This window comes from Peromyscus leucopus, chromosome 16_21 (genome assembly GCF_004664715.2).
Source record: "Peromyscus leucopus breed LL Stock chromosome 16_21, UCI_PerLeu_2.1, whole genome shotgun sequence".
In the NCBI taxonomy this organism is placed as follows: domain Eukaryota; kingdom Metazoa; phylum Chordata; class Mammalia; order Rodentia; family Cricetidae; genus Peromyscus; species Peromyscus leucopus.
In genome coordinates, this window is record NC_051084.1 from 19,567,914 (window position 1) to 19,595,899 (window position 27,986).

Below are 27,986 nucleotides of genomic sequence, written 5' to 3' on the forward strand. Positions count from 1 at the left end.
TGGGCGGGGCGTGCTCTTCGGCCAGCCTGAGCGCCTCCGCGCTTGCGCAGGTCGAGGGCGGCGGCTCAGGCTTCGGGTGGGCATCAACCGTTCCTCCCTGGTGTAGCCTCGAATTCAGCGGAGAAACACGGCCGAGGTAGGTTTCTTAATGGACAGCTTAGAGAGCTGGACCGCAGGTGAGCCCGGACGTGCTCGGCAAAGGGTCTGGCATGCATGTGTGTATCTGTGGTCCTGAGGCCTCCGCCCCCTGTGGAGACTGAGAGTGTCCTCTCGAAGGTTCTATTCTAGCCTCACCCCTTCTCAGCAGCGCCCTCCTCTCCCCTCTCCTTTGGTGGTGCCCCGCACTTCCCCAGTGCCTCTCCACTGCCTCCCAGAGCCACGCCCTCCCAGGACCACGCCCACCTACCTTCTGTCCTCCTGAGCCACGCCCCCCCCAAGCCTCTAGACACCTTTTGCCTCATCTGCTTGGCCTGGACCCTCCAACTCATTGTTTTCCTTCCTCTAGGCACCCACCTTATCCTGTTACCAAGCTTTTCACTGAAGATGTAATTGTGAAGTATTCGCAATTGTAATTATTACGCAGTATGAAGTCCTGATCTAGAAGCACGGCATGCATTTAAACAAAGAATTGCTTATAATGGAAGTTAATCCCAGAGTCAGTAGGATGACACTGCCCCTGAAAAAGGAGAATTAACCAGTAGGAGGGTGTCTGGGCATGCAGATTTCAATTCTGCCAGTGGAACAGGTCAAGTACTAGGCAAGGGATTTAAATTGGAGTTTAAGTTGTTGAGAGTTCCTTAAAAAAAACGATAGTGATGTATTGTAAGTAAAAACAGGCTTCCAGGGAATAAAATTAAGACCTAGCAGATTAAAGAAGGAAGCATACAGTATTTGAATTTTTTAATTTTTAAACTCCCCTAAAGCAGCGGTTCTCAATCTGAGGGTTGCAGATCAGATATTTACATTACGATTCATAACAGCAAAATTACAGTTGTGAACTAACAAATAAATTATGGATGGAGGTCACCACAACACGAGGAACTAACTGTATTAAAGGGTCACAGCCTTAGGAAGGTTGAGAACCATTGCTCTAAAGAATTGTGATGATAAACTCCGTTTCTGTGCTGTTCTTTACACGTACATGGAACTGTAGAGCTGAAATGAATCTAATTATCAAGTATAACAAGCGTTTTGTGTTTCTCTTTTTTTCAAGTAGACGTGGAGGGGAAAATGCAATAACAAAGCAGCAGTTATGAGGCAGAATCTTACTGAACTATGGAGACACCAGGTGACCATCCCGGAAATGAGTCCCAGGCCGTCCCCGTCCTGGTACGTAAGAGCCATGTGTGTCCAGAGAAGCGAGTACCAGTTACAGGTGTGATGTAGTTTTCCTTGTCTCTCAAGGTAGTGGCCAACAGGAGGATGCTTGAATTTAGAGAGCACTGAGGCAGGGGGGTGAGCCTAATCCCTAGGTGCCATGCTGAGTGCTGTTATGAACACTTTAGGGAACTTTTTAGGATGCCTCAAATACCACACTCCTCCAGTGTATACCGTGTTTAGTTGGTCTTAGGCATAGGACCAGGAAAATGCTTAGTACTCCAGAAGATCCGTGTTTGCATGCTGTTTTCTGCCTTGAGTACATATACAGTTTGATTCATGTTACCAGAGGAAAGGTCTTCAATTTTTAGGAATATTGATTATGTACAATTAACAAAATGAATATTCAAATAAAAATGCTTTTGCAAATCAAAGATTTTTCATGTCTGTGATGTCAGCTTCAGCATTTTCTTTCATTCTAATGATTTTTCCATTCCTTGGGTTTTAATTTATTTAATTACTTAGCTTATTGAGACAAGGTCTTACTGTGTATCCCTGGCTGGTCTGGAACTGGTGTGATCTTAACTCACGGAGTTATGCCTGCCTCTGGCTCTTGAATACTGGAGTTAAAGGTGTCTCCATGCCCAGCTATTGGGTATGTATGTATTGGGTATTTTTATGTGTAGGAATTTTATATATAGTTGGCTTATTTTGTTAATCATTTTTCCTTTTCAGCCGCAAAATGTTTTAATTCTGAGTGCCCAGTTTATCTTTTGATAAATGTAAATATTAAGACAATTACAAGATAATGTTGTAGACATTGAGTATGTGTTGCGCAGAGATAAAAAACATTTCATCATAGTTGTCTCAGAGCACACACACAAGTAAGATTAACACTGTAGTTAAACCCAGACCCGTTCCTTCTACTTTGAGAGGCAAACAACTGCTTTATGTATGCTTCTGCACCATCTGTACCTTTATGAACTTCTAAGGGTGCCCAGGCCAGCCAGAAATAAACACTGAGGACCTTTATCAATAAAACAATCAGAACAAAGGATCCCTGAACAAATTGTGTTTTCTCAGGCTTGTGTAGGTGGTATTGCTGTTTCTGCATCTACGTCATAGCATTTTGGCACTTGGGCCCTGCTGCTGCTGCTGCTGCTGGGCCTCCTGCACATGCTCTGTCTGTATATCCCAGGTTTGTGTAGGTTGGCTGTGGTCCTGCCACGGTGCAGTGGGTTTACATCTCTTGATGTCCCTTTCATTGGACACTCAAGATGTGTTCACATTCACCTCCCCACGGTGCTGCAGTGAGGACCTGTCCCCATATCTGGTGCTTCAGGCTAGCTTCCCAGTGGTAGCGTTGTGGAGCTTTGAGGGTGGAAGGACCACATACTCTGAGTTTCCAGGTGACTCCACAAGTTCACAGATCTTGAGTAGCCCGTGATGGTATCCTAGATAATACTTGAATTGTGGTCAGTTGTGGTCAGTTGGGTGGGTTAGAAATGGCTTCTTCTACCTGCCCCCATGACTTGGGAGTCTTAGTGGTATTGCGACAAGCCTGCCAATCCTGCCCCCTAGCGAAGAATTTGTGTGTGTGTGTGTGTGAGTGTGTCGCCCCCCCCCCCCCCCACATCAGGGCTAATCAGTTTTCTCTTGTTAAAGAGTCAGTTTTGTTGAATTTCTCTTTTGTTTTTTATTTGATTGCTGCTTTTATCTTTATTTTATTCTTCTTTTAGGATCCAATCTTTTCATTTTGTGACATCTTGAGGTGGAAGGCTGTATCACTGACTTTAAATATTTCTTCTTTATCTTGAGCTTGAAAGATGAACTTTGCCTTGAAACGTTCCTTTATCTGAACCTCACCCATTTAGATGTTCTGTGTTTTCATTATTGTTAAAACATTCTTAATGTGCCACAATGGAAATTAGAAATTCTAGACTATTGGAGTATCTTACTTGATTTCTAAATATTAGGGAATTATTTTATCTTTATTGTTATTGATTTGTGCACATGCATGTATGGGCACACAAATGCCGTGGTGTATATGTGCAGGTCAGAGGACAACTTTCAAATAGTTTATTCTTCCTACCTTTTCACAGGATCTGGGGGTTGAACTCAGGTTGTCTGACTGGTGTGGGGAGCCCCTTATCTGCTGAGCCATCTTACTGGCCCCACATTTGGGAGTAGAATCTCCCAAATCTCTGTAATTGTAGCGTTTGAAATTTATTCCAGCCTGCTTTGTGGGCCTAGCTGTTTTTCATGAGTGACATGTATGCTCTTTCAAAGACCATGTATTCTGCAGTTGGTATAGTATTCTTTCATTGTCAATAGGGTCAGATGGTTTTTGATCATAAATCTTTTTTTGAGTGTCTGTGTATATATGCATATGTGTGTGTGTGTGCACATATGTGTGTGTGGAGGCCAGAGGGACAAGCTTGGGTGTCATCCTCAGGTATACCAGCTACCACTTTGATGCAGGGTTTCTCATTGGCCTGGAGCTCAACGGTTAAGCCTGACCTGCTTCTTCCAGAGAACTCCAGGAATCCTGTGCCCTGAACACTGGGATTGCATGTAAATACTACTGCGCCTGGCATTTTTTATGTTATTTGTGACATCTTTTTTTTAGTGTCTGCCTTTTTAAATTCTGAATGTCTCACATAGACATGACATTTTTTATTTTACCATACGTTTGTAACTGACAGTAAGATGACTTTTACTCATTTGATAAAAATTTCTCTAAATCACTAAACGATAGCAATTTTTTCTCAATATTTTTTTTGTTCATCACTGAAGGAAGTCAAGACAGGAACTCAAACAGAGCAGGATCCCAGAAGCAGAGGCTGATGCATAGGCCATGGAAGAGGGATTCTATAAGCAAGAGATATCGAGACCATGATTGGAAAAAGTACAGAGACAACTAGCCAAATTAGTGAAAACGCATGAACTGTGGACCAACAGCTGAGGAGCCCCCATGGACTGGACTACTCTCTCTGGATAAGCAGGACAGTTGTTTAGCTTGGACTGTTTAGGGGGCCCCCAGGCAGTGAGATCAGGACCTGTCCTTAGTGCATGAGCTGACTTTTTGGAAACTAGTGCCTATGCTGAGACACTTTGTGCAGCCTTGGTGCAGGGAGGAGGGGCTTGGACCTGCCTCAACTAAATGTACCAGGCTCTGATGACTCCTCATGGGAGACCTTGCCTTGGAGGAGGTGGGAATGGGGGATGGGTTGGGGGGGAAGACTGGGGGGGGGACGGAGGACAGGGGAATCTGTGGTTGGTATGTAAAATGAATAGAAAACCTCTTACTAAAAAAAAATATATGAGAAAAAAAAGCTGGCTGAGCAAACCATGGGAAGCAAGCCAGTAAGCAGCTCCTCTCCATGGTCTCCTCATCAGCCTCTGCTTCTGGGATCCTGCTCTGTCTGAGTGTCTGCCTTCTTATGGAGTATTTTAGTTAGTTAACATTAAATGTAATGAGTGGTACAATTAATTTTATCATATAGCTATTTGTTTTCTGTTTGTTACATTTATGTATTTGTTACATTTCTTATTTATATTTTTTCCCATTTCTGTACCATTTTGGGTTAATAAGACAATTGGTGTAACTTTATGTATTGTATTTATTGGTTTGCTAACTATACTTTTTAAATATTGCCGTAGTCATTCCCCAGAGAGTTGCCCTGCACATTCTTAACCCATTCTAGACTTTCTACTTTACAGTATACAAAACTTACAAGCTAGTTGTATTTTCCAGTTTCCAATCCAGGGTAACATACATTAGTTCACATGTGCTGTGAACCCCAGAAGAGATGATCACTTCTGGCGTGGACACTGAGAAAAGGTTTGTAGTGAAGTATTGGAAGTGGTTTCCTGCATTCTTGGTTTCCACGCAGGCTCATTCCCTTCAGCCTCAACAGCCTCTTTTGGTGGTTAGCAGCATGAGTTTATTGTGATTCATTATGACAACCTTGGTTTGAATGAAAACATGTTTTGCTTTAATTTCTTTGACACAGGGACTCACACAGGGCCTGGAACTCACTCTGTAGACCAGACTGACCTTGAGTTCACATAGCTCTGCCTGCCTCTGCCTCCCGAGTGCTGGGATTACATTTGTCCACCACAATGCCTAGCTCTTGCCTTCATTTTTGAAGATCTTGTATATTCTTCCTCATTGAGGACCATGTTTCCTTGTCTTCTGCCCATTATGTTGGGTGTGGTGCTCTATTGTCCTCTGCCTTGTTCCTTTAAGACAAGGCCTGTCACTGAACTGGGGGGTTAGGTGGCAGCCAGCAAGCTGTAGTGATCCACCCTCTTCCCTCCCTGCAGGTCTGGGGTTACAGGTTCCTGTGCCCACACCTGGCTTTTTATGTGGTTGTTGGTTTCCAAGCTCAGGTCCTCATGTGTCTACCAGAGGTCTTGCTCACGCGGCCATTTCTCTTGCTCTTGGCCTGACTCTTGAGTTTACAAATTCTAAACAAAGTAAGTAGAAGAGAAATCTATTTGGAAAAATATTTGCTCAGGATCCCCAAGGTCTGTATTATAAAAGGAGTTCATTCAATCTCACGGGGGTTTGATAGGGAAACAAAATTTCTAAAGGATAGAATAAGTAAGTATGTATTTTATAGAAGATCAGACTCAGGCAGCAATCAGAATATATACACAAAAGCTAGAAGACAAAAGCCCTGAGAAAGTGATGGAAAAAGAATCGAAAGTCAATAGCTGAGAATCCCTTTGCGTCAGTCTCTGGCATGAATTGAAACATTGGTGATGACTGGTTGCCAAGTGTTGAGGCAGAGGGCACCCCACTTTTCAAAGTAGACAATGGTGGGCCCTCAATTGGAAGAGTATGACATCTTGAAAAAGGTTTACCCATTGAGCCTGGTGGTCTGTCCCCAGGAAAAGGTATACATGCACAAACTTTTTGTGGCATTTTTTTTTTTATGGTGGTAGAAAATGATACCAAGAAAAAGAAATCAGAAGATGGCTAAAGAGTCAAGCAGAATTCAGGATTTTATGAAAGCATTAGAGTTTTCTACAAGACATTGTATAGGAAAAGTAAACTGAAAAAAAAAAGTGGGGGAGAATGTAAGGTATTCACACACAAAAAAAGCTATGTTGAAAGGGAAAAAATCTACTTAGAGAAGGAGAGAGGTAAGGATAGAAGGAGAGAGAAAAAGAGAGGGAAGAGGTGGGAAGGAGGGAGGGAGGGAGGGAAGGAGGCTCACATGCACTTGTGACTGAGCCTGGAGCAGGTCCCAAGGGTTATTTAATAGGGATTATTAGAAAGAGTGATGTGATGGGTGGAGGGCAAGCCAGTAGAAAACATACTAGACAAAGGCAAGTCATGGTGCTGCAATAGGGAAATGCCAGGAATACAAATAGCAATTAGCAAAATTAAAATGGCCAATAAATGCATAGAAAGTCATTAATGGCCACACTAACGTAGGTGAGTGGAAATGCAAAATGCTAACTGTCACCCATCAAATTGGCAGAGATAAAGTGGTTGGTTTCTATTGTTAATGAGGGGAATGAATCCTTATGCTTGGTGGAGCAAGTCTTACTGAGTCTTTGTATAGCCCTGGCAGCATTTGGTGATGTGGTGAAAGTCTTGGGCAGGGTATGGTGGTACACACCTCTAATCCTGGAACATTGGAGGCAGAGAAAGACACTTGAGGCCAGCCTGGTCTACACAGTGAGCCCCTGTCTCAAAATAACAAGAAGCAAACAACAACAACAACAAACCCAGACAACAAGGAAAAATGAGGGCTGGAGAGATGGCTCAGAGGTTAAGAGCACTGACTGCTCTTCCAGAGGTCCTGAGTTCAATTCCCAGCAACCACATGGTGGCTCACAACCATCTGTAATGAGATCTGGTGCCCTCTTCTGGCCTGCAGTCATACATGCTGTATACATAATAAATAAATAAATCTTTAAAAAAAAAGTACAGAGTGATAATAATGTTTTTTTTTAAAAAAAAAAAGACAAGGAAAAATGATGGTCTTGACCAGTTTTACAGTTCTGGAATTTATTCTCAGGAATTCCTCAGGTACATGCAGGATGATTTGTGTTTAAGAAAATTAAAAATTGATAGAAGAAACTGAAAGGAGTCTGAATGTTCAAATGTAAGAGATTGGATAAGTAAGTTCTGATAATACATAGGTTGGAGTATTACACAGTTACCAGAAATGTGATGGTTTTGTTCTCCATTAGGTCATTAGGTACATCCACACAGGTAAATCTAGATCCTTGACTGATACAGAAAAGAATTTCTGCATGAGTCAGAGTGGAACAAAGTGAGTGAGTTTACTAAACACACGTAAGGGAAAGTGCATATTTTAGAATAAGCACTGGCACTTTGAGAGAGGAACAGGTGATCATTTGGGCTTTTAGAGTCACATTGTTTAAAGGCTATAATTTATGAGGAAGTTTAAGGAGTATAAAAATTATTTTTCTTAGAAGAGTTTTTGTTTGTGACTGGAACCATATGGTGGCTTTTTAAATTTTTTAACAATTTATTTATTTGTATTTTATGTACATTGGTGTTTTGCTTGCACATGCATCTGTGTAAGAGTGTCGGATCTCCTGGAACAAGAGTTATAGACAGTTGTGAGCTGCCATGAGAATTGAACTCAGGTCCTCTGGAAGAGGAGGCAGTGCTCTTAACCACTGAGCCATCTTTCCAGCCCCCTATAAGGTGGCTTTATGAGGCACACTGTTTATAATTATGGTTGATGGAAATGTACTGATATCATTTAACTTAAAGGCCATGAACATTCAGGTCCTAAATAAGCATAGCTTGCTGTTTTTAACATCATCATTTGAGGGGTATTTGAGAAGATAAACATTATCTGTTAATCTGCTAGGTAGTTTTGATTTTGTTGGTTGTATTGAAGTGACTTTGTCTTTTTTTTAAAAGTTCCTTTATTTTTATTTCATGTATACGGGTGTTTTACGTACATGAATATGCGTGTACCACATACATGCAGTGTTTACAGAGGCTAGAAGGTCTCAGATGTCTTGGGGCTGGAGTTACAGACAGTTGTGAGCTGCCATGTGGGTGCTGGGAATTGAACTTGGATCCTTTGAAAGAGCAGCCAGTGCTCTTAACCACTGAGCCATCTCCCCAGTCCTGTATTGAAGTTTCTGACTCTCAGCCAGATTTTGGTGTGAGGGGCTTCTTTTCCTTCCCACGTCTCCCTAATTTCCCATTTTCCAGGCCTGCTTCAATGGGAAACATTGTGTATGGCCTCAGTAGTGTTAATTTCAGCATGTTCTATGTGGGACATGGTGCTGGGTGCTTCTGAATCAGGAAGGATAAATAGCAGTGTATTCATTGTTATCTCTCACATGGAATGAGGTTACAAGATGCCTTTTATTCTGTGTTTTGTATTTTTATACATTGCTTAAGTAGATTACTCCTTTGATTAGGCTAGAATATACATATCGGGACAAGGTTACATCATTAGGCTACAATGTTTGCTTTAGACCTTGTCACCTTCAGTCTCAGTCTCTCTCTAGGTTTTTTTTTTTTTTTTTTTTGCTTATGTATATTGGTATTTTGTGTGCACACCAGAAAAGGGCATCAGATCCCATGGAACTACAGTTATGGATGGTTGTGAGCCTCCATGTGGTTGCTGAGAATTGAACTTGGGACCTCTGGAAGAGAAGTCTGTGCTCTTAACTGCTGAGCCATCTTTCCAGCCCTCGTCTTTGTCTTTAAGGCGTGTTTATTATGATAGAAGGTGGCTATTGGGCACAGGACAGAGACTTCCTACGTTTCAGCAGCATGAGTCTTAGCTGGGCTGTTTGTTGGTGAGGTGAAGGTTTATACTTGTTTCCAGCACCTTCCATAGGCTCTTTCTCTGTCTGTCTAGTGTCGTTGCCTGTAGGTCTGAAAAGGTCCCTGGTGTCTAGCATGCAATGGTGTCTCCCTCACTAATGGAGTATCGCTCTTGGAGAGCAGAACTAGTCAACCTAAAGACCAGCTCCCCTTTCTTGCTGCTTCTGTTGACGTTCTCTGTAGGATGGAAGTCACCCCGTCTTACAGATACAAAGGTGGACTGAAGGTGACATCACTCAAGTGTGCTAGTGAGGGTGACTCAGATGATTTGAATCACATGACTCTTGATTTGATACAACCCAAATCTTGCGATAGAGAGGGAAAGGCATACACAGACAACAAAGCTCACAATGCTATACTTGGGTCTCTCTTTGGCGGTGGCAGGAGGAAGACCCTGTGGATTACGGCTGTGAGATGCAGCTCCTGCAGGACGGGGGACAGTTGCAGCTCCAGCTGCAGCCAGAGGAGTTCGTGGCCATTGCAGACTATACTGCCACCGACGAGACTCAGGTATCTGTCATTACTCACCTTACCGTGACTTATGAATCTCAGCATACTTCATGGTGAAATTCATGTTCCACAATAAAATGAGACCTGTGTTTGACTGTTCACTTCTTGGCATAACAAACTACCCCAGTAGGATACAGAGATGCCTGCAGAAAGGATGGAGAAGTGTAATCAGATGACTCTCTCCTGCCTGCCAATTCCTGAATAACTACTCAGAGGCTTATATTAATTATAAATGCTTGGCTGGTAGCTCAGGCTTATTTCTAACTAGCTCTTACACTTACATTAATCCATAATTCTTATCTATGTATAGCCACATGGCTTGATACCTTTTCTTAGTATGGCATTTTCATCTTGCTTCCTCTGTATCTGGCTGGTGACTCTGACTCTGCCCTTCCTCTTCCCAGAATTCTCCTAATCTGACTCTCACACTCAATCTCTTCCTGCCCAGATATCGGCCACTCAGCTTTACTATTAACAGTGAGCAACACACACTCACAGTGTACAGAAGGACATCCCACAGCAGGGAACATGGTATAAAACCTTCTTGGTCACACAAGAGCAAGGCTATCAACCATTGTATGTTCTTGAATTGTAGGAGCACATCTGTGGAGTCTCCTAACTGAATCTGCCACAAGTAGCTGCCTGCCTTTATTTTTAAAAGTGTTAGGTAAGGGCTGGCAAGATAGCTCAATGGGTAAAGGTGCTGGCTGCAAAGCTAACAGCCTGAGCTGGGCCCCTGGAGCTTACCTGGAAGAGGGAAAACTAGCGCACCCTGAATACATGTTAAGAAAAGAATGTTGGTTAAACTGTATTCTTTCTGGTGGAGGCCCCATGCAACATTTTTATCTTGCTGTTGTTTTTTTTGTAGGTTGTTGGTAATCACTGAGGTCACTGTGATTGGGTCCCCAATTACCTGGTTATTGGTGAGATGCCAATCAACTGGATTCCCTCTCCAACTGTAACTGTTGTCTGTCTCGGTGACTGTTTTCCAGCTCAGTTTTTTGAGAGGAGAAAAAATTCTCATCCTGAGACAAACTACAGCTGATTGGTGGTGGGGTGAGCGTGCAGGCTGCTGTGGTTACATCCCTGCCAACCATCTTGGGAAACAGGTGGAGGAGTATGACCCGGAGGACACTTGGCAAGATGAGGAGTACTTTGACAGCTATGGAACTCTGGTATTGCTTTCCAAATTCTCTGTGGAGCTGGTGGGTCCTCCTAGTGTTTAGAGCAAAGATGCAGATCTTGCTGTCCATTGAGAGGCACCAGGGCCTTATTAAAACATTTGGCTCTGTCACCATGGAATGAATGCAGCTGTATGAATGACACTTGATGTGAGCGCTTATGGATGGACAGAACACTATGTATGGACATAGACATCTGAAATTCATGTGCCTCTCACATATCTCCACATATTTTTCTTTTCCTTAAAAGTAAAAACATTAAAAAAGGTAAAATCCTTTCTTTTGATGGCCTAAATGACCTGTGAACTGTCATCTTCTGACTCTGGCTAAAACTACTATTAGAGCAAGAAATTCTGAACTTCCCTTCTCTCAGTGTTTAAAAAAAGTTTCACTTTAAAACTGAAATAGAAAAACTATATAAGTCAGCCAGCAGCAATACTATGTGAAGTCTTTTTATTCCCACGGTGAAGTCAGTAACCCCGTGGCCAAGGTGCAACCTTGCTTAAAATGAGGTTAAAAACTAGCTACTTGTAAGGTGAGTGTTACAGATTGGATGCTGAGTGGAAAAAGGAAGAGCTAGACTATGGCCTTAGTCACTTTTCTGTTGCTGTGAAGGGACACCATGACTGAGGTAACTCATGAAAGAAAGCATTTAATTGGGGGCTTGCCCAGACATGCTATGTTTCAAGGCTAAATCTTAAAACCACTGTGTATGTATATGATTAAAGCTTTTCGTCCATGGGCTGGAGAGATGGCTCAGCAGGCAAGAGCACTGGCTGCTCTTGCAGAGGACCCGGGTTTGATTCCCAGTCTCTACATGGTGGCTCACAACCACCTGTAATTCCAGTTCCAGGGACTCTGACAACTTCTTCTGGCCTCCTTGGGTACCAGGCACAGACATACATGCAGACAAAACATCCATACACATAAAATAATACAAATGAACCCCCAACACACACACACCACACACAAACAAAACAAGAGAGCTTTTAGTCCCTTTAGGAAAGGTACGTGCCAAAAGAGACAAAGGCACTTCTGGCCTTTGGGTCCCAGCCTGCAGCAGCTGCTCAGTTCCCTTTCAGCAGCGGTGTGTACTTAATGCAATCATCCGTTGTTAAGAATAAGGTATTTTGCCTTAGTTTTTCCTATAAATAACCTGTGTCCAGCTCCAGTTATGGACCGGTGCTGAGTTTATCTCGCATCACATTTCTGGGGTCTCTTTCTGGACTCCCCGTTCACGCTTTTTCATAGCTCCAACCACCAACACAGCTCTGTAAGGTCCGAGCTCCCATCTTCTGCATTTTCCTTGTAGTCTTGGGTACTTATGGCTTTGCAGTTATTATCATTTTGTGATTTTCTCCATGGCAAACCTGGCACCATGGAGGTGGGCACGTAATTAAAAAGAAGCGATGGCTCTTATATTGACCTCACCTCTCTTGGTGTGTAGGTCTTGTTTTGTGTGGCAGGGTTTTAAGGCGCTTATTGTACAGGTGTATACTTTCTTACTGAGTTCATCTCTGGGCACGCTTGGCTCATTGTTACTGTTGGGTGGTGGTCTTCATGACCGCCTGCTGTCCTGTCCATCTGAGCCAGCTGGTGAAAGGAGGGCCCTGCGTCTCCAGCTGTACGTACTCTTCTGTTTCCTTGGGTCGTTGTGCATTTTGAAGTTCTGTTATTGTCTCTAAAAGTATTTAGAATCCGATGCCCGTTTGATGAATCAACTCTGTCTTCTTGGGACATTCTTCAGCCTGAAGTGTCTTGTCTGATGTCATTGCCGCCACTGCGGCTCCACCTGCTTTATTTTAGGATGTCACATTCTCCATCTCTTGGTTTTATATTTAAAGCGAGTTGCTTGTAGGCAGGAGAATGGGTTTTGGCTTTTGAATCCATGCAGACATCTTCCTGATGGAGGATGGCCTGCGCTCCATCCCTTTGTATTCATTTTATGGCCATGCCATTGGGAGGAGCCATGGGGGTTACTGCTTGTGTTGGTGCCACCTGGGCGTTGTCTGGGTGACCCCTGGGATGCAGCAGCCCCAGTTCTGTGCTCCCCCTGCTGCTTGTCTCCCTCCAGTGGTACTTCAAGGTTGGTTTTATAGTCTGGGGGTGCTGCAGTGGCTCCGCCTTGCCTGCAGCCAGTGTTCTAGCTAGCCTTCGAAGGGGCCTCCTCTGCTTCTTCGAGATCAGATGTTTTCCCACCTCAGAGTGTAGTAGGGGTGGCCAGAGCATTGTTGACCCCCCCCACTATCATTTTAGTTCTTGCAAGGAATTAAGTGCTAAGCTTTAGAAAAGATTTTTGCTGCAATATGTCCAGTGTTTTCTCTTGATGGATACCTGGTGAAGATGCAAAGTCCTTCTGGCCTTGGAAATAATGTGTGGGGATGTTTGCTCTTCTCTTCTAAGTGGTCCACATTCATTTTCTGTTCATCTGACTAACTTGAGGAAGAGTACATTGGAGGCCGAGAGGTGGTTCTGTTCTGATCCAGGACAATTCCAGAAACTTCGCTTCCTTTCTCTATCCATTGTTACTTTTTATTATCTCTTGGCATGTTTGATGTTTTGATTGTAAAGCCCGTTTGTTGCTAATACTTCTAGGAATGGGGGTGGGTGCATGTGCCGTGTCCCTGTTTATCTGTGGTTCAGGCCCAGGCCCTTGCAGTGACTCTTTCTTTTCTTTTTTGAGACAGAGTTTCTCTGTTTAACAGCCCTCGCTATCCTGGAACTCACTTTGTAGCCCAGGCTGGTCTCGAACTCACAGAGATCCACCTGCCTCTGCCTCCCGAGTGCTGGGATTAAAGGCGTGCGCCACCACTGCCCGGCCCTTGCAGTGACTCCTGATGTGTTGTTTTTAGAAACTTCACCTGGAGATGTTGGCTGACCAGCCTCGCACGACGAAATACCACAGTGTCATCCTGCAGAACAAGGAGTCCCTGAAGGACAAGGTCATCCTGGACGTGGGCTGTGGCACTGGGATCATCAGCCTCTTCTGTGCCCACCACGCACGGCCCAAGGCAGTAAGTGTGTCTGCCTCCACCTGTGCCCAGCTGTGGGCCATCGTGGTGGCTGGCCTGACAGGCGGCCAGCATGTGGTTCGCTCTCAGGATGATTTGATGTTTTTGGCCTTTATGTACCTTTGCGATTTAGGCTTGTGGGAGGGAAGTAGGCAGCTGGTCCATCTGTGGCTGAGACTGTGACATACTGTACTGGCCACGAGCAATGTAGTGGAGCAAGACAGAACAGAAGTGACAGTGATTCTGTTAGTGGGACATTTGCGAGATGTTACTTTAGTTCACTATAGTAAATGGTGGGTGCATATGACTATGATGGACCCATTCCAGTACAGGCCTTTGGTTCTCCGGTGTAGACCTTTTTCTCCTACCTTTTAGGGCCTATTTGGGCTGAGCTGTGCTATGGCCTCATGACTGCCTGACAGGGTGGTCAAAAAGCCAGTTTACAGGGCAGTGATGACTGTACCTAGACACTGCCAATCTGGGAGCAACATCCAGATTCTCTTCCAGTTCTCCCTTGAGCACCAGCTGTGGTTGTCCCTGGCCGTAGATTCTAACATACTCACTGTTCGTTACTGTTCTGGGCACTTGTTTGGTGGTCACGGGGTGTATGTATTGTGTGGGGGAGCCAACCTGGTGGAGCTGAGCTTCTGCCCGCCTGCATTTGTGTTTGAGTTTCATGGAGGAGGCTCAGGCAGGAGGTAGGACTCAGCAGTGCTGCACTTTCCAGTGTACTGTCCAGGCCACAGGGACGCTGTACCGTTTGGCCCACCATAGGCCTCCGTTCCCCATGCAGCGTTCTCTGTCATCTCTGTCATGTACCTGTGTGTGGAGTCAGGACACGTGCTGACAGGCGCCCTTACCGCCGCAGGTCTATGCTGTGGAGGCCAGTGAGATGGCACAGCACACAGGCCAGCTGGTCCTGCAGAACGGCTTTGCTGACACCATCACTGTGTTCCAGCAGAAGGTGGAAGATGTGGTGCTGCCCGAGAAGGTGGACGTGCTGGTGTCTGAGTGGATGGGGACCTGCCTGCTGGTAATACCTGACATGTGGTGGTCTGTGGGTGGTGGGCATCTCATTTCTTCTGGACCTAGCACCCATCTGAGGAGTCTTTAAAAATCATAATTAATTGTCCTTTTTTCTTTTCTGAAGTGAGGTGGTGTTAATTTATTGAGTGATATTGGCTCTGTGTCTGGAATCTTAAAAACAAAAACAAACACACAATCAAACACCATGAGACTTATGTCCGAAACGAATGTGACTCTCTTCTGGGCTCTCTGAATCACCTGCTCTTTCCTGGGGACTCTTCAGAAGTCCAGGATTGTTTCCTCAGCCACCAGTGTTTCCATCTTCCTGGCTCCATTTGCTGTAGGCTAGCCCTGGCACTGTCTGTGAGACTCTCACTGAGGCTGTCATGTCCCCAGGACTTCATGGAAGGACTTAGACAGACCTGGTTACCTGTTCACATATCGTTCAGGTCCCTCATCACTCACACCACCAGCCAAGTGCTATGGTGTTGTTACGTCTCGTATATTAGGCAGGATCAGCAGTGGTTATGTGTTTAGCCCTGTCCTGCTGGGCGTGGCTTTGTGAAACCCAAGGCGTTTTGTGCTGTATCTCAGCCTGAAATTTAGCCTTTGTATTGAAGCTCAGAAAATTAATCTCTGAACAGTAATTTATGCCTCTAGCAAGATCCCCATGGATAGAGAGTGGTTGGTGAGTGCTGCCCTGCTGTTCACGGTGCAGGCATTGAGGGAATGGCGTTGGACTTTGGGCCTGTTGAAGTTATTTTGTCAGAAGATGGTAGTATTTGGAGACTTGATATCTGTGATGTGTGCTGACCTATTAATAACATCTGTAGATTCATAGGATGGTGGAGAAAAAGATGGATGGTGCTGTTAACCCATGAAATGGGCATCAGCCTTCACCCTAAGATCCATGTTAATCCAATAAATGCTTGTTTACCACTTGCCTCAGGTGCGGGGGCAGGAAGAGGGTAGAGTAGGTCTGTGGCAGGAAGGTTCCTGCTGCAATCTAGCTTTCATTGGGGTTGGGAGGCAGGGGTGGGAGAGGAGGCATCTCAGAGGTCCAGAGACGTGGAGCCCAGTTCCCTACCAATGCGTGATCCAAAGACCTGGAAACTGTGTCTCATGTACCTGCATGGAGGCCATGCTGGGAACCTGCTGTACAGTCAGGGTCCAGGAAATGTTGATTACTTGATGAGGGGTATGCGGAGTCAGGGATTTCAATGGGATGTGATGAGGAGGCCATGCCTTGCAGCTGACTGGAGAGAGGAGGGCATGCTGGGGTCAGCTTGTGCAGGAGGTGGGGCATTTTTACAGTTTGGGTGGAGAACGGAGAATGCTTTTCTCAGGGCAGCCAGGTTGCGGCTGGAGGGGGCCAGTGGGTTTGTCAGCTGTAAGCAGCAGCCACGCCTCAGGGAGTATTGGGGGGATCTCTAAGGAGTCAGACTATGTGCTGCTCAGTGGTGTAGACTGGTATAATTCTTTAAAGTGAATAAGCCAGGATATGTCAAGTTGTAAAATGTGTGTGCGTGTGTGTGCATGCGTGTGTGTGTGTGTGTGTGTGTGTGTGTGTGTGTGTGTGTGTATCTTTAAATGAGGGTCTCACAAAATGGCTTAGCTGAGAAAGGTTCTGCCATCAAGCCTGCCGACCTAAGTTTGATCCCTGGGACCCGCACAGTAGAAGGAGAGGACCAGCTCCTTCAAGTTGTCCTCTGCCTGTACCCACACACAAATGCACACGTTAGTTTAAAAATTCTTTAAATAGGATTATTGTAGTTGGAATTTTCTTTGGGCCACCAACCAGCTCCCAAATAGAGACACGGAGACTTATTATTAATTATGAATGCTCAGCCTTAGTTTAGGCTTGTCCCACTAGCTCTTTCAACTTAATCTAACCTTCTAACCTGTTTCTATTCATCTACATTTTGCCTTGGGCTTTTTTTCTTTTTTTTTAACCTTTCATTCTGTATGTCCTACTTTCCTGCTTCCTTCATGTCTGGCTGGCTGGTCCCTGGTGTCTCCCTGGTGTCTCTTTTTCTTTCTTCCTCCAACTTAAACTCTTCCTCCTACTTATTCTCCCTGTCTGGAAGTCTCACCTATACCTCCTCCCTCACTATTGGCCATTCAGCTTTTTATTAGACCAATCATGTGTCTTAGGCAGGCAAGGTAAAATAGCAACACATCTTTACGTACTTAAACAAATGCAACATAACTTTGCATAGTTAAACAAATATTCAGCAATATAAACAAATGTAACACATCTTTACAGAGTTAGACAAATATTCCCCAACATAAACAAATGCAGCATATCTTTACATAGTTAAACAAATGTTCCACAGAAGATTATCATAGAAATAGATGTGATCAGGAATCTGTGTTCAGAAATGTTAATGATGGCTGCGTGTGGCACACACATCCATAATCACAACACATGGGAGCTGGAAGCAGAAGGATTTGAGGTTAGATTGGGCAATATTTACCAAACACTGTTCAAATGAGAAAAAGTTACAAACAATAGAAACAGTTATGACAAATCATATGACTGTTAAAAAATAGTTTAGAATTTTTTTTACTAATCTTAGCTGAATACCATGATTTAAAAAGACAGACTGTGTGCAAACTGCACTTACCTTTGCATCTCTGAGGTGTATAGAGCAGTGGCCTGGCTTCACGTCCAGATATGATGCAGGGAGCCCCTGACTGTCCTCTCCACTGCAGGGGCGGGTGTGGGCAGATGCCAGGGAATGTTGCCCCGGACTGAGCTAAAGAACCTCTGAGCTGGCCCTGATAGAGCGTTCTTCTTCGAGTCCCCTCCGGGTACGGGGTGAAGCAGCATAGGTAGAGTGGACCCGTTCCTCTGAAAGTGGCCATCTCCCACGGTTCGCCAAGATGCGGTGGATAACCTAAATGAGCCTGCAGCAGTTGCAAGCTGTGTTCACACAAAAACCTTCAGATGACTAGAAGGGTTTCCTGAACTTTAGGGTGGGAGGGCATGGTCACCAGTAGATGCTTGTGTCAATGGAGCTGCTGCCTGTTCTGACCTGGCCACAGGCACACATCACATGGGTGCCCAAGTTCATGTAGGCTGTATGCCATGACAGGGCAGTTCTGTCTGATAACGGAAAATAAAATTTAAAGATCAGATCTCTGTTTTGTATGTGTGCATATGTGTAAATGCATGCAGAACAATACTTGAAAATAATACCGTTCCTTCAGGAGCTGGGTTTTCGTGTAATTTTAATTGTGTTTCTTTTTCTAGAATTGCATACATTCTAATGGTCTTTATTTTGTTGTAAAACTTGAGGGAATTTCTAAGAAAAGCCAGGCCTTCTGTTGTTTCCCATCCGTGACTGCAGAAGGTGGAGGGGCCTCTGGCTCTAGTGTTCAGCCCCTGTCCTGACTCTCATTCATGACTTTGAATTGAGTGTAGGTACAAATGGAAGCCGGGTGTGTGTGTGTGTGTGTGTGTGTGTGTGTGTGTGAGTGTTGGTCCTACAGATTCATAAAGATGACAGGCTTCCTTGATGGACTTCCTGAGGGCTGGGGGTGAGGTAGGGTGGGAGAAGCTGAAACACCTGTTTTCCTAAGGTGACCATGGTTATGTGCTTGACCAGAGGGTTGTGAAAATGCCGGGAATACTCCAGACGAACTAATTTTGTTTGTTAGGTCGAGCCGTGCAGCCCCGAGGGGCACTTCAAAATATAGTGGTGTGGCTCCCAGTGCTGGTCTGGGGCAAGTATAAGAACTTCTGTTGACTGTTAGTTCCCCTTGAATCCCAGGTCAGTGGGAAGTGACATGATTCCAACCCAGGCTGTGATACATATGTAACATATTCATGAGAGTGTGGAATAAACCCCAACTTCTCAAGTGTGGTTCATTGATCTGACTGAGAGACTTTGGGGGTAAAACTGAAATTCCACAGTGTAGCATCCTGGCTGTGGTGTGTGAGCCCTCAGTGATGCGCCCACGTACTTTCCTCCCGTGCAGTTTGAGTTCATGATCGAGTCCATCCTCTACGCCCGGGATGCCTGGTTAAAGGAGGATGGCGTCATCTGGCCGACCACAGCTGCATTGCACTTGGTGCCCTGCAGCGCGGACAAGGACTACCATAGCAAGGTTCTCTTCTGGGACAACGCCTACGAGTTCAACCTCAGTGCGCTCAAGTAGGTGTGCGTGACCGCGTGCAGGGCTGACCACCGTGTAGCTAGGCTCCTGGCAAGAGGAGAGGAGCTGGGTGGGCAGCCAGTTGATGAGGGTGCCACCTCTGCTTCTGAGAGACAGTCTCGCTAATCTGTGGGAGACAGTCTTTCCTCCTTCATGAACGTTGCACCTTATGCATCCTCCAGTGACCCAGAATAGACTCGGAATCATTGAGATTTGTCTTGTTTCCATCTCCTTTGCCTTCCCTTGCGCACCCTCCTGACCCCTGAGATGGTTGTGTGTGTGGGAACCTGTTATAGGTGGGAAGTTATGCCTCCTGCCTTCCCTCCGGTCTCAGCTCTGGCCGCAACCTCAGTTCTTGTATTCCTGGAGGGGGATTCACATCAGGACACAGAGCAAGTGAGCAGTCAAGGGTTATTTTAGCCTATGCATAAATAAAAGTGGGCAGTAAGTATACCCTCCTGGGTAGAGGATGGATTTAGCCAACTTGTAAGAGTAACAGGCTCCTCTAGTATCTGGATTGCCCACCCGTGGGGTGGACTGAGGTGGTCTCTTTCCTAGAATAGATGGAGGATTTCTTAGGAGCCATCCTTACCCACAGTGTTATCTGTTATAATTAGATGCATTAGATGCAAGAACAGGAGAAAAGAGGCTGGGTGTGGTGGCGCACGCCTTTAGTCTCAGCACTCAGGAAACAGGTGGATCTTTAGGAGTTTGAGGCCAGCCTGCTCTACATAGCAAGTTCCAGGCTACTAGCCAAAGCAACACAATGAGACTGTACCCCCTTCGTCCCCCACAGAGTATGTACGAGGGTGTAACTTCCCATAAAGTTGAGCAGTTTACTAGAGGAAAGGGCAATGGTGCCATTGCATGTGCTCGTCACAGCATGCTGGGAATGGCTCTGTTTCCCTCATAATCCTGTTCTTCTTTCCTGGTCAGCTTGGCTGTCTCATACTCAGCTGCAAGGGTCCTCTGCCTAGAGGGAACAACATGCTGCTAATGTGATTCACAGGAGCCAGGACCCGTCCCAAGCTGGCAGCTAAACTTGGCATCGCTGCCTCGGTGGTTTAAATGAGAACGGCCCCCATGGGCTCATATATTTGAATGTTTGGTCCCCAGTTAGTGGAACTGTTTGGAGAGGACTAGGAGCTGTGACCTTGTTGGAGTGGTTGTGGCCTTGTTGAAGGAGGTGTGTCATTGGGGTAAGTTTTGAGGTCTCAGAAGCCCACGCTAGACTGTCTCACCCTCTCTTTGTCTGCTGCCTGCTGACCAGGATGTCAACTCTTAGCTACCACTCCATTGCCATGCCTACCAGCTGCCAGGCTCCCTGCGGTGATGATCATGGACTAACTAACCTTCTGGAACTGTAGGCGAGTCCCCAATTATATGATTGCCTTGGTTATGGCGTTTCTTCATGGCAATAGAAGAGTAACTAAAGCATCATCCATGAGATCTACTGGCTTTACAGGCATGAAGGATGCAAGAATGAAGAGGTTGTGGATTCTTCCTCCACAGTTTGAGAGAGCCACTGAAGCCAGGCAGTGGGTGGCAGGGGAGTCCCTACATGAAGGCCTTGGGGGCCATTGCGTGAAGCTGTGCATGTGAAGCTTGGATTGCAGGGGAGACCCCAAGATGTTGGAAGTGCCAAAACAGTGAGATGTCTGCCTGGGAGAGCTGCGTTTAGGGAGTGGAACCAGCCTGAGATATTTATATACATTGCAGGCAGCAAAACTAGAGGGATGGAGCCATTTAATCCCTTTTAAGTTCAAGTCTCAGACATGGAGACTACCCATACATGGACATGGAGCTACGGGGTTTTGGCATTTGCCCTGCTGAGTTCTGGTGTTGCTTTGGTCCAGTATTTCTTCACCATGCTCCTTTTCTTCCCATTTGGAACGGTAATGGATATTCCTTGCCATTATTTTGGAAGCATGTAGTTGCTTTTTGATTTTGCAGGGGTTTGCAATTGAGAGGTTATGTTGAGGCTCGGAAGGGACTTGGCCATCAAATAGTATTAGTACACTGAAAGACTGCCAGGACTTCCGAAGTTGGACTAAATGCGTTTTGTGTTATGATATGGCCATGAGCCTATGGAGGCCAGGAGTGGAATGTGGTTGTTTGAATGGGAAATGTCCCTCATAGGCTCTGGTATTTGAACACTTGCTCTCCAGTTGGCGGCACTGGAGTTGGGGAGGTTTAGGAGGTGTGACCTCATCAGAGGAATATGTCTCATTGGGGATGGGCTTTGGAAGATTATAGCCTTGCTCCACCTCCACTTACATTTGAAAATGTGGGCTCCCAGTTTCCTGCTCCGCCTGCCACGCATGCCACATGCTTCCCCACCATGGCAGACCCTTCACTCCTCTGGAACCATAAGCTCAAATTGGCTCCTTTTTTCTGTAAGTCATGCTTGGTCATGGTGTATTATCATAGCAATAGAAAAGTAATACAGTGCCTGCCTCATAACCGTAGGTGTCTTTAAAGATGGGATTGACATGTCTCACAATCTTAAGTTTCTAGATATAATAGAGGAAGTTCATTTGTAATGGTGAAGTCTTTAATGGTGTGTGGGATGTTGAAACACATGCTAATTCCCAGTGAGCGCTCTGAATTTGTAATGAGCCTTAGCAGATATACCCATGCTGTTCATGGAAGTGCCTCAACATAGTTGATAATTCCCTGCCAGGTGGACACCATTGCACTTGAGCCTTGGATACTGATCCAGATGATTGCCTGATGAGACCTTTGGCCTATTATAGCTGCCTCTGATAGAAGGGTCTAGTTCCTTCCCTTCGAGAACAAGATGAAGGTCAGGGAAAAACCCCTTTACCAAGTACAAGAAACTACCTGTTTCTTCAGGGAGGGCCAGATCAGCCCAGACCCCTGCTCACACTTTTGGAGGGTGGGGTACTGGTGTTAAAGCACGGTGCTGCAGGCACTTAAAAAAAAATAAAAGGTCAAAATAATAGAAAAAGCAATATAAAAGTATGATGTCTTCCCTAACTAATATATGGAGTCACTGTTCCCTCATCCAACATCCCAAAGGGAATAGAGAGGGTCCTGTATATTGTGGTTCTACAGTTCATCTGGAAAAACATGGTAAAATTCTATTAACCACCTGGTTGAGAGTTCTTTTGCTGCACCCAGGCAGGAGTCACAGGTAGAGAGGGGAGGGAGAGCTCTTCCGGTGCCGGCCTCTGGCAGCTTCCTTTCCCTCCGTGTTTCGGAGCGGTGGTGAATGGTGACGGGAGACAGATGGAAGCAGCAGAAAGTGGTGCCCCCTATTTGTAGTCCTCACGAGGGCCTCCTGCATAGGGACCCTTAGAGCTCGGCGGCGGCCATTGCTGCAGCTCTCAGCCGGAGCCTTGGAAGACTTGATAGTCAGTAGCGTTTTCCTGGTGGTCAGGGCCCGAAATCTCTCTTCTGTGGATCCTTACAGCGTTCTTTATTCTCCGCCTTCCACTCTCTTTCCTGATTCCTTCTCCCCCTGCCTCTTCCTGTCCTGGCTGCACTTCAACTGTCCCTCTGCTGCTTCTGCTCCCTGGCCCCTTGCATAGCATGGCTGATGCCGGGACTACCTGGAGGGCCTGGCTGCTGTATACCCTTGGGGGAGGCCTGTTGAGGATGTTTGGGAGGTGGGACACCTGCCAGCACCTCTGTGGATCTGGTGTCTTCTTCCGCGGCTGTCTCTTCAGCTGTTGAGCAGTTGGCTGCCTTGCTTGCCACACAGTTTGGCCTGCTGGCCGCTCAGCTGTCTCCACCACCTTACTGTCTAGGCCACTCTCTGCTGTCTCTGTTGCTTGTTTGTGTTACTGAAAGTTAGAGGGAGAGAGAGAAAAAAACCCCACTCACATGCGGCCTTTTAATGCTGCATCCACACCAGCAAAGTCAAGTGCAGGAGAGTGTTTAGGCCAGTCACAACCATTTGTTTGAACCAATCACAATGCTACCCCTTATCACCAATCAATGTAGTCATTGAGGTTTGTTTAGACCAGTGATTCTCAACCTTCCTAATACTGTGACCCTTTAATACAGTTCCTCATGTGTGGTGACCCCCAACCATAAAATTATTTTGTTGCTACTTCATAACTGTAATTTTGATACTGTTATGAATTGTAATGTAAATGTCTGATAGGCAGGAGATCTGAAATGCAACCCCTGTGAAAGAGTCAGTGGACCCCCAAGGGGTCGCCACCCACAGGTTGAGAACCACTGGTTTAGACTACTCCATTTTCTTTTAAACACAGGTTGTCTCTCTGTGAGCCAACCAGGGCAAGTGTTCCTGCTCCAGCTCTGGTAGAAACGTTCGCAGATCATTTAGCGTTCATCTGTGCTTGTATTAGCTTCAAGTCTGCTGCAGGATGGTACCAGTCTAGCTGGCCCAGTCAGTCAGCTGTCAGCTTCCTGTTGTTTTCTCCACAGGTCCAGATGGCTGATGCTGGCAGAAGTGTAGTCTTTTGGTTGTTAAAATTGATAGTGCTTTTGCTCAAGGAAGCCAGAAGAGAAAGACAGAGTCCAGTAGACACTGGTTAGGGGGTCAAATAGCCCTGTCCCCAGTGTCTGTCTAGGGAAGTGAATAACAGAAGTAAATTGACAGATTTTAACAATGTTTACCTACCCAGTGCCCCAGAGAGAAGTGCATTCCCCTTACCTATCTTTGGAAGGTAAAGACTTTTAAAAGCCATGGTGGAGAGCTGGGCATGGTGGCACACACCTAGCACCCTGGAGGCAGAGGCAGGCAGATCTCTAATCTCTGTTAGTTAGGGGCTAGCCCGGTCTACATAGCAAATTCTAGACCCTGTCTCAGAAAAACAAACAAACAAACAGCCATGGTGGAACTATAATAACTAAACATTGCCGCCCCAGAAGAAGAAAAGCCAATGAGTAGGACTCAGGTAGATGAGTAGGACTCCAAGCAAGCAGAGTGCAGACAGCTTAGGATGGTAAAGGAGGATCTGAGTTAGAAGGGGTGAGGACCAAGTCTTCACAGTCCTCATTGATTAACCCTTTGGAGGAGTATCTTTCCTTTCTCCTTCGTGCCAGCCATTAAAACTGTAATCTTTATTAAAAAGATTTGCTTGTTTGCTGTTTTAGGGAGTTACGGCTGTGCATAATTTAAAAATACTGCAGGCGCTTTTCTGATATCACAGCGGGCCAGTGCGGGTGTGGTGGGGGTGGTGAGCACGGGTGAGAGGAGTGTTGATGTGGAGAAGTGCATGCACAGGGAGAGTGGGAGTCGCCCTCAGCACCTGTGGGTCCTGCTCTTTGCCTCTTGCTGCACTTCCTTAGCTACAACACACAGGGTTTCTTATTTGTTTTGTTTTTTGTTTTTTCTTCCTGAGATTGAGGCATGAGCACCTGCTCCAGTCCCGCCAGTGTGCAGGGAGAATAGCTAGAGACTGGAATATCTGCTGAGTTCTCTGCATAGTAGGAGATCCACAGAAAGTATTCTCAGGTACAGGTAGCCACACTGCACGCGAGTCCTCTGACTAGTCATGATTGGCTTCCGACTGTTCAGGTCCCTGTATTAGATATGATAAGGAAGAGCCATTGACTGGCAGGCTTGAGGGCCAACTAGTGAGACTCAGCAAGGCTGGACAGCCATGAGCTTTGCCAGCAGGGGGTGATCTTCCAGGCCGGGCCTCCAGTGAGCATTTATTACCCCCAGTATATTTAGGCTAAGTCCTTGCCAATGCTTTGAGCCTTTCCTTTAACTTCCCCCAGGTCTTTGGCAATCAAGGAGTTTTTTTCGAAGCCTAAGTCTAATCATATCTTGAAGCCAGAAGACTGTCTCTCTGAACCATGCACTATATTGCAGTTGGACATGAGAACTGTGCAGATCTCCGACCTGGAGGTGAGCGACTGACATGCAGCAAGTGTGTGTGTGTGTGCGTGTGTGTGTGTGTGTGTGTGTGTGTGTGTGTTTGGGGTGGTGTCTGAGTGATGACTGGTACATTAATAAATGAACCATTATACTTCATTTGATACTATTTTTCCTTCATATGTTTGTAGTCTCCAATATATGTTCTGTTTTGCCTTTGTCTTTCAGTGTTTTATATTTATATTTAATCTCTTTATTGTCTTTAGTTATTTTTACATTATATTTAGTGTTCTTGGCATCCTAAAAACCATACAAATTATATTCCATTTATTGTAGTACAGTAATTGAGTAACAAATTCTATCAGCTGTTTACAGCCACTATCAATGACAAAATTCTTGACACATTTCCCATGGTTAGAGTTAGGTCCAGTGACTACTGTGTGGGCGTGGGAGTTTGGGATGGATGTGGTCAGTGGAACCCAAGCTATGTAACACTATCTGCGCAGTCCAGGGTGGCTTGCTGGGTTGAGGTTTAGGGTTGGGGTTGGGACTGGCATTGGCCTATGGCACCAACATATTATCCTATGTTTGGGTGCAGACCATGCGTGGTGAGCTGCGATTTGACATTCAAAAAGCTGGTACCCTGCATGGCTTCACAGCTTGGTTCAGTGTGCACTTCCAGAGCCTAGAGGAGGGCCAGCCTCAGCAAGTGCTCAGCACAGGTCCCCTGCACCCGTAAGTGACCCTCCTGGGGGGACTGGGGGAGGAGGTGGGGTAGGGCCGGGGGATAAGGAGTGGATGGAAACAGGTTAGTTCACTGTGTTCCAGGTGCCCTTGGCCTGCCATGTGGGGTGGCTTTTGCCTCTGCTCTGGTTATCCTCTGTCAGAATATTAGACTTACTGAAAAGTGTCCCTAGTGTACAAGTGCGTCATAGACTTGGGGCTTTGCCCTGACCTCTCCTAGCCCCTCTTTTCCCCAGCATGGGTCAATGCTGTGCCTGGCCTGATGCCGTCCAGCCTCTTACTCTTCTGTAATGGTGGTAGTTTGGACCAGTTGGGTGTGCCCTGCCCTCACCTCCGTGGCCCTGATCAGGGAGCGGGGAGAACGAACAGGAACACTGGAGGAGCGAGTAGAACCAAAGAGCAGCACGGGCTGGGGCGCCATATGTTATTGGCACATGGGCTGACGCGAGACCACAAGAGCTAGGTACAGCACCAAAGCAAAGAAGTGAGCGCCCCGGAGCCCGTGACTGCCTGCCTGTACTATTACAGTTGACTGGCTCCCGTGAAACGCATCTCTTCCAGAAATGATTGTTTGGCCTGGCTTGGTTGTATGTGCTGCTGATTAACTCTGGTGACTCAGCCCGGCATCAGCAGCCTAGAAAAGGGCACAGTGACAGAGTGGACTCCTGTCCTCTGGGCCAATACAGTCATTTGACCCTGTGCTTCCATCCAGCAGGCCACCCAGGGTGAACCTTGCTCACCTTCTGCATCCTGAGCTATCTCTCTACTGTCTTCTCTGCTGCACCTGGAGCCGGGTTTCAGCCCCTTTGTGTGGTGGTTTAGACCCCATAAAGACTTTGGATTATAGGGTCAGCTGTGGGAGGGCGGCACTGTGCCTTGTTGAACATGGGGTTAAGCTCCATATTTCTGGGCTCCTGGGCAGGACAGTCTGTCAGCGCAGAGGACCTCGTTGGGGCTGCCAGGTGAGGCTCACAGGCGACCGACCCTGTCTTACAGCACCACACACTGGAAGCAGACCCTGTTTATGATGGACGACCCTGTCCCAGTCCACACAGGAGACGTGGTCACGGGTTCTGTCGTGTTACAAAGAAATCCGGTGTGGAGAAGACACATGTCCGTCTCTCTGAGCTGGGCTGTCACGTCTACACTTGACCCCACATCTCAAAGAGTAAGATATTTATTTGTAAAAATCATGCGTTGGAGGCGCTGGATCTCAGGGAGACCACTCGGGTGGTTACTAAGAACCGTGACAAATCGGTGTCCCCTGCCATGGTTGGCCCTGCCTGTCTTGTATCATTATAATCTTCACACAGGACAAACGTGCTATTTTTAGATGTCTATAAAATCTAAATCACGTTTCTCCTCTCATGTCGTAGGAGGTGGGGGGTTTAAGAACGTAAATGTCAAATGCTCGCGTGGCCCAGCTGGTCAGAGTCCTGCACCTGCCTGGGGCCGCTGCTTGTACTTTTTTCCTGGAAGAGACGTGTGTGAGGTGTGGAGGACTAAGTTTTCACACGTGGAATGACATGGGGTGTACAGAGTTGGGTGGGGTGTCAGGCCTCAAGTGTCAAGGGCCACTGGAAATTGGAGCTCTGTTTCTGGATACAGGGTTAATGTGGGAGAGAAAAGAAAAACAATCAAATGGTTTTCTTTTGTGGTAATTTTGTATTCAGTGTTAAAAGTGTTTGTCATTTAAGGGTGCACTCGGAATGCCGTTCCATCCAGTGTTAAATTATGGTGAATCATTCGATTGCCTTCTTTTTTTTCTTCTGACTTTACAGGTTGGGGAAAAAGTCTTTCCAATCTGGAGGTGACAGTTAAGCCCTGCTTGGGAGCCATGGTCATGGTATGCATCTTGGTGGAAGCAGATGCACCTGGCCACCAGCTGTGACATCCATCCGCACCTGTCCCATGCTGACCCCCTTCCCACCTAGCAGGTGACACCGGGGCCCTTCACAGATAAGCCTGTGGGCTCACTCCTAGCATTTCTCTTGTAGGCTGTGTATGTAGGTGTTCATCCTATGGTGCCCATCACCTGCCAGTCGTGACAGTGTTCCCAGCTGGGAGTAGTCGTAGATTCCTCAGACACACATTTTAGCCTGTGTGTCTGCGACTGTGATGTCCACATATTGTGTCAGTGGTGTCCCCGAGGTCCTCACCCAGCTGCTCCACCTGTGGGCTGCAGCTTGCTGAACCCCTGTGTCCCCGTGTAAGGACTGGTGGTGGCAGTGGGTGCCACGGGCTCCACACGGGTAGTGCAGTGTGTAACATCGTATGGGTAAATTATATGTGAGACACAGTACATGCTCAATAAATATTTTTTAATGAACAGATGTTCCATGTCCTGTCTCTATGCAGATACACTGTTTCTCATA

General features: G+C 46.1%; 1 protein-coding gene across 2 annotated transcripts; it reads left to right on the forward strand.

Annotated features, from left to right (window-relative positions):
- On the forward strand, positions 1–27,944 carry Prmt2 (protein arginine methyltransferase 2). 2 transcript variants are annotated; one of them, XM_028874257.2, is made up of 11 exons: positions 2–136; positions 1,217–1,329; positions 9,545–9,670; positions 10,663–10,845; positions 13,704–13,865; positions 14,731–14,895; positions 18,873–19,048; positions 24,771–24,900; positions 25,466–25,602; positions 26,608–26,779; positions 27,393–27,944. In XM_028874257.2, the coding sequence occupies exons 2-11, from the start codon at positions 1,276–1,278 to the stop codon at positions 27,423–27,425; spliced, it is 1,338 nt and encodes a 445-aa protein (XP_028730090.1). In that variant the 5' UTR covers positions 2–136; positions 1,217–1,275; the 3' UTR covers positions 27,426–27,944. The 2 variants fall into 2 exon arrangements, with proteins under 2 accessions (XP_037055398.1, XP_028730090.1); XM_037199503.1 differs by lacking the exon at positions 25,466–25,602 and having other exon boundaries at positions 1–136.
- Positions 27,945–27,986: the final 42 nt, after the last annotated feature.

Excerpts from the sequence above, each read along its gene's own strand:
- Prmt2 (XM_028874257.2), top strand. The coding sequence starts at position 1,276 with ATGGAGACACCAGGTGACCATCCCGGAAATGAGTCCCAGGCCGTCCCC. Across the intron at positions 13,866-14,730 it reads ACCACGCACGGCCCAAGGCA|GTCTATGCTGTGGAGGCCAG; the intron begins GTAAGTGTGTCT and ends TTACCGCCGCAG. Across the intron at positions 25,603-26,607 it reads AGCACAGGTCCCCTGCACCC|CACCACACACTGGAAGCAGA; the intron begins GTAAGTGACCCT and ends CCTGTCTTACAG.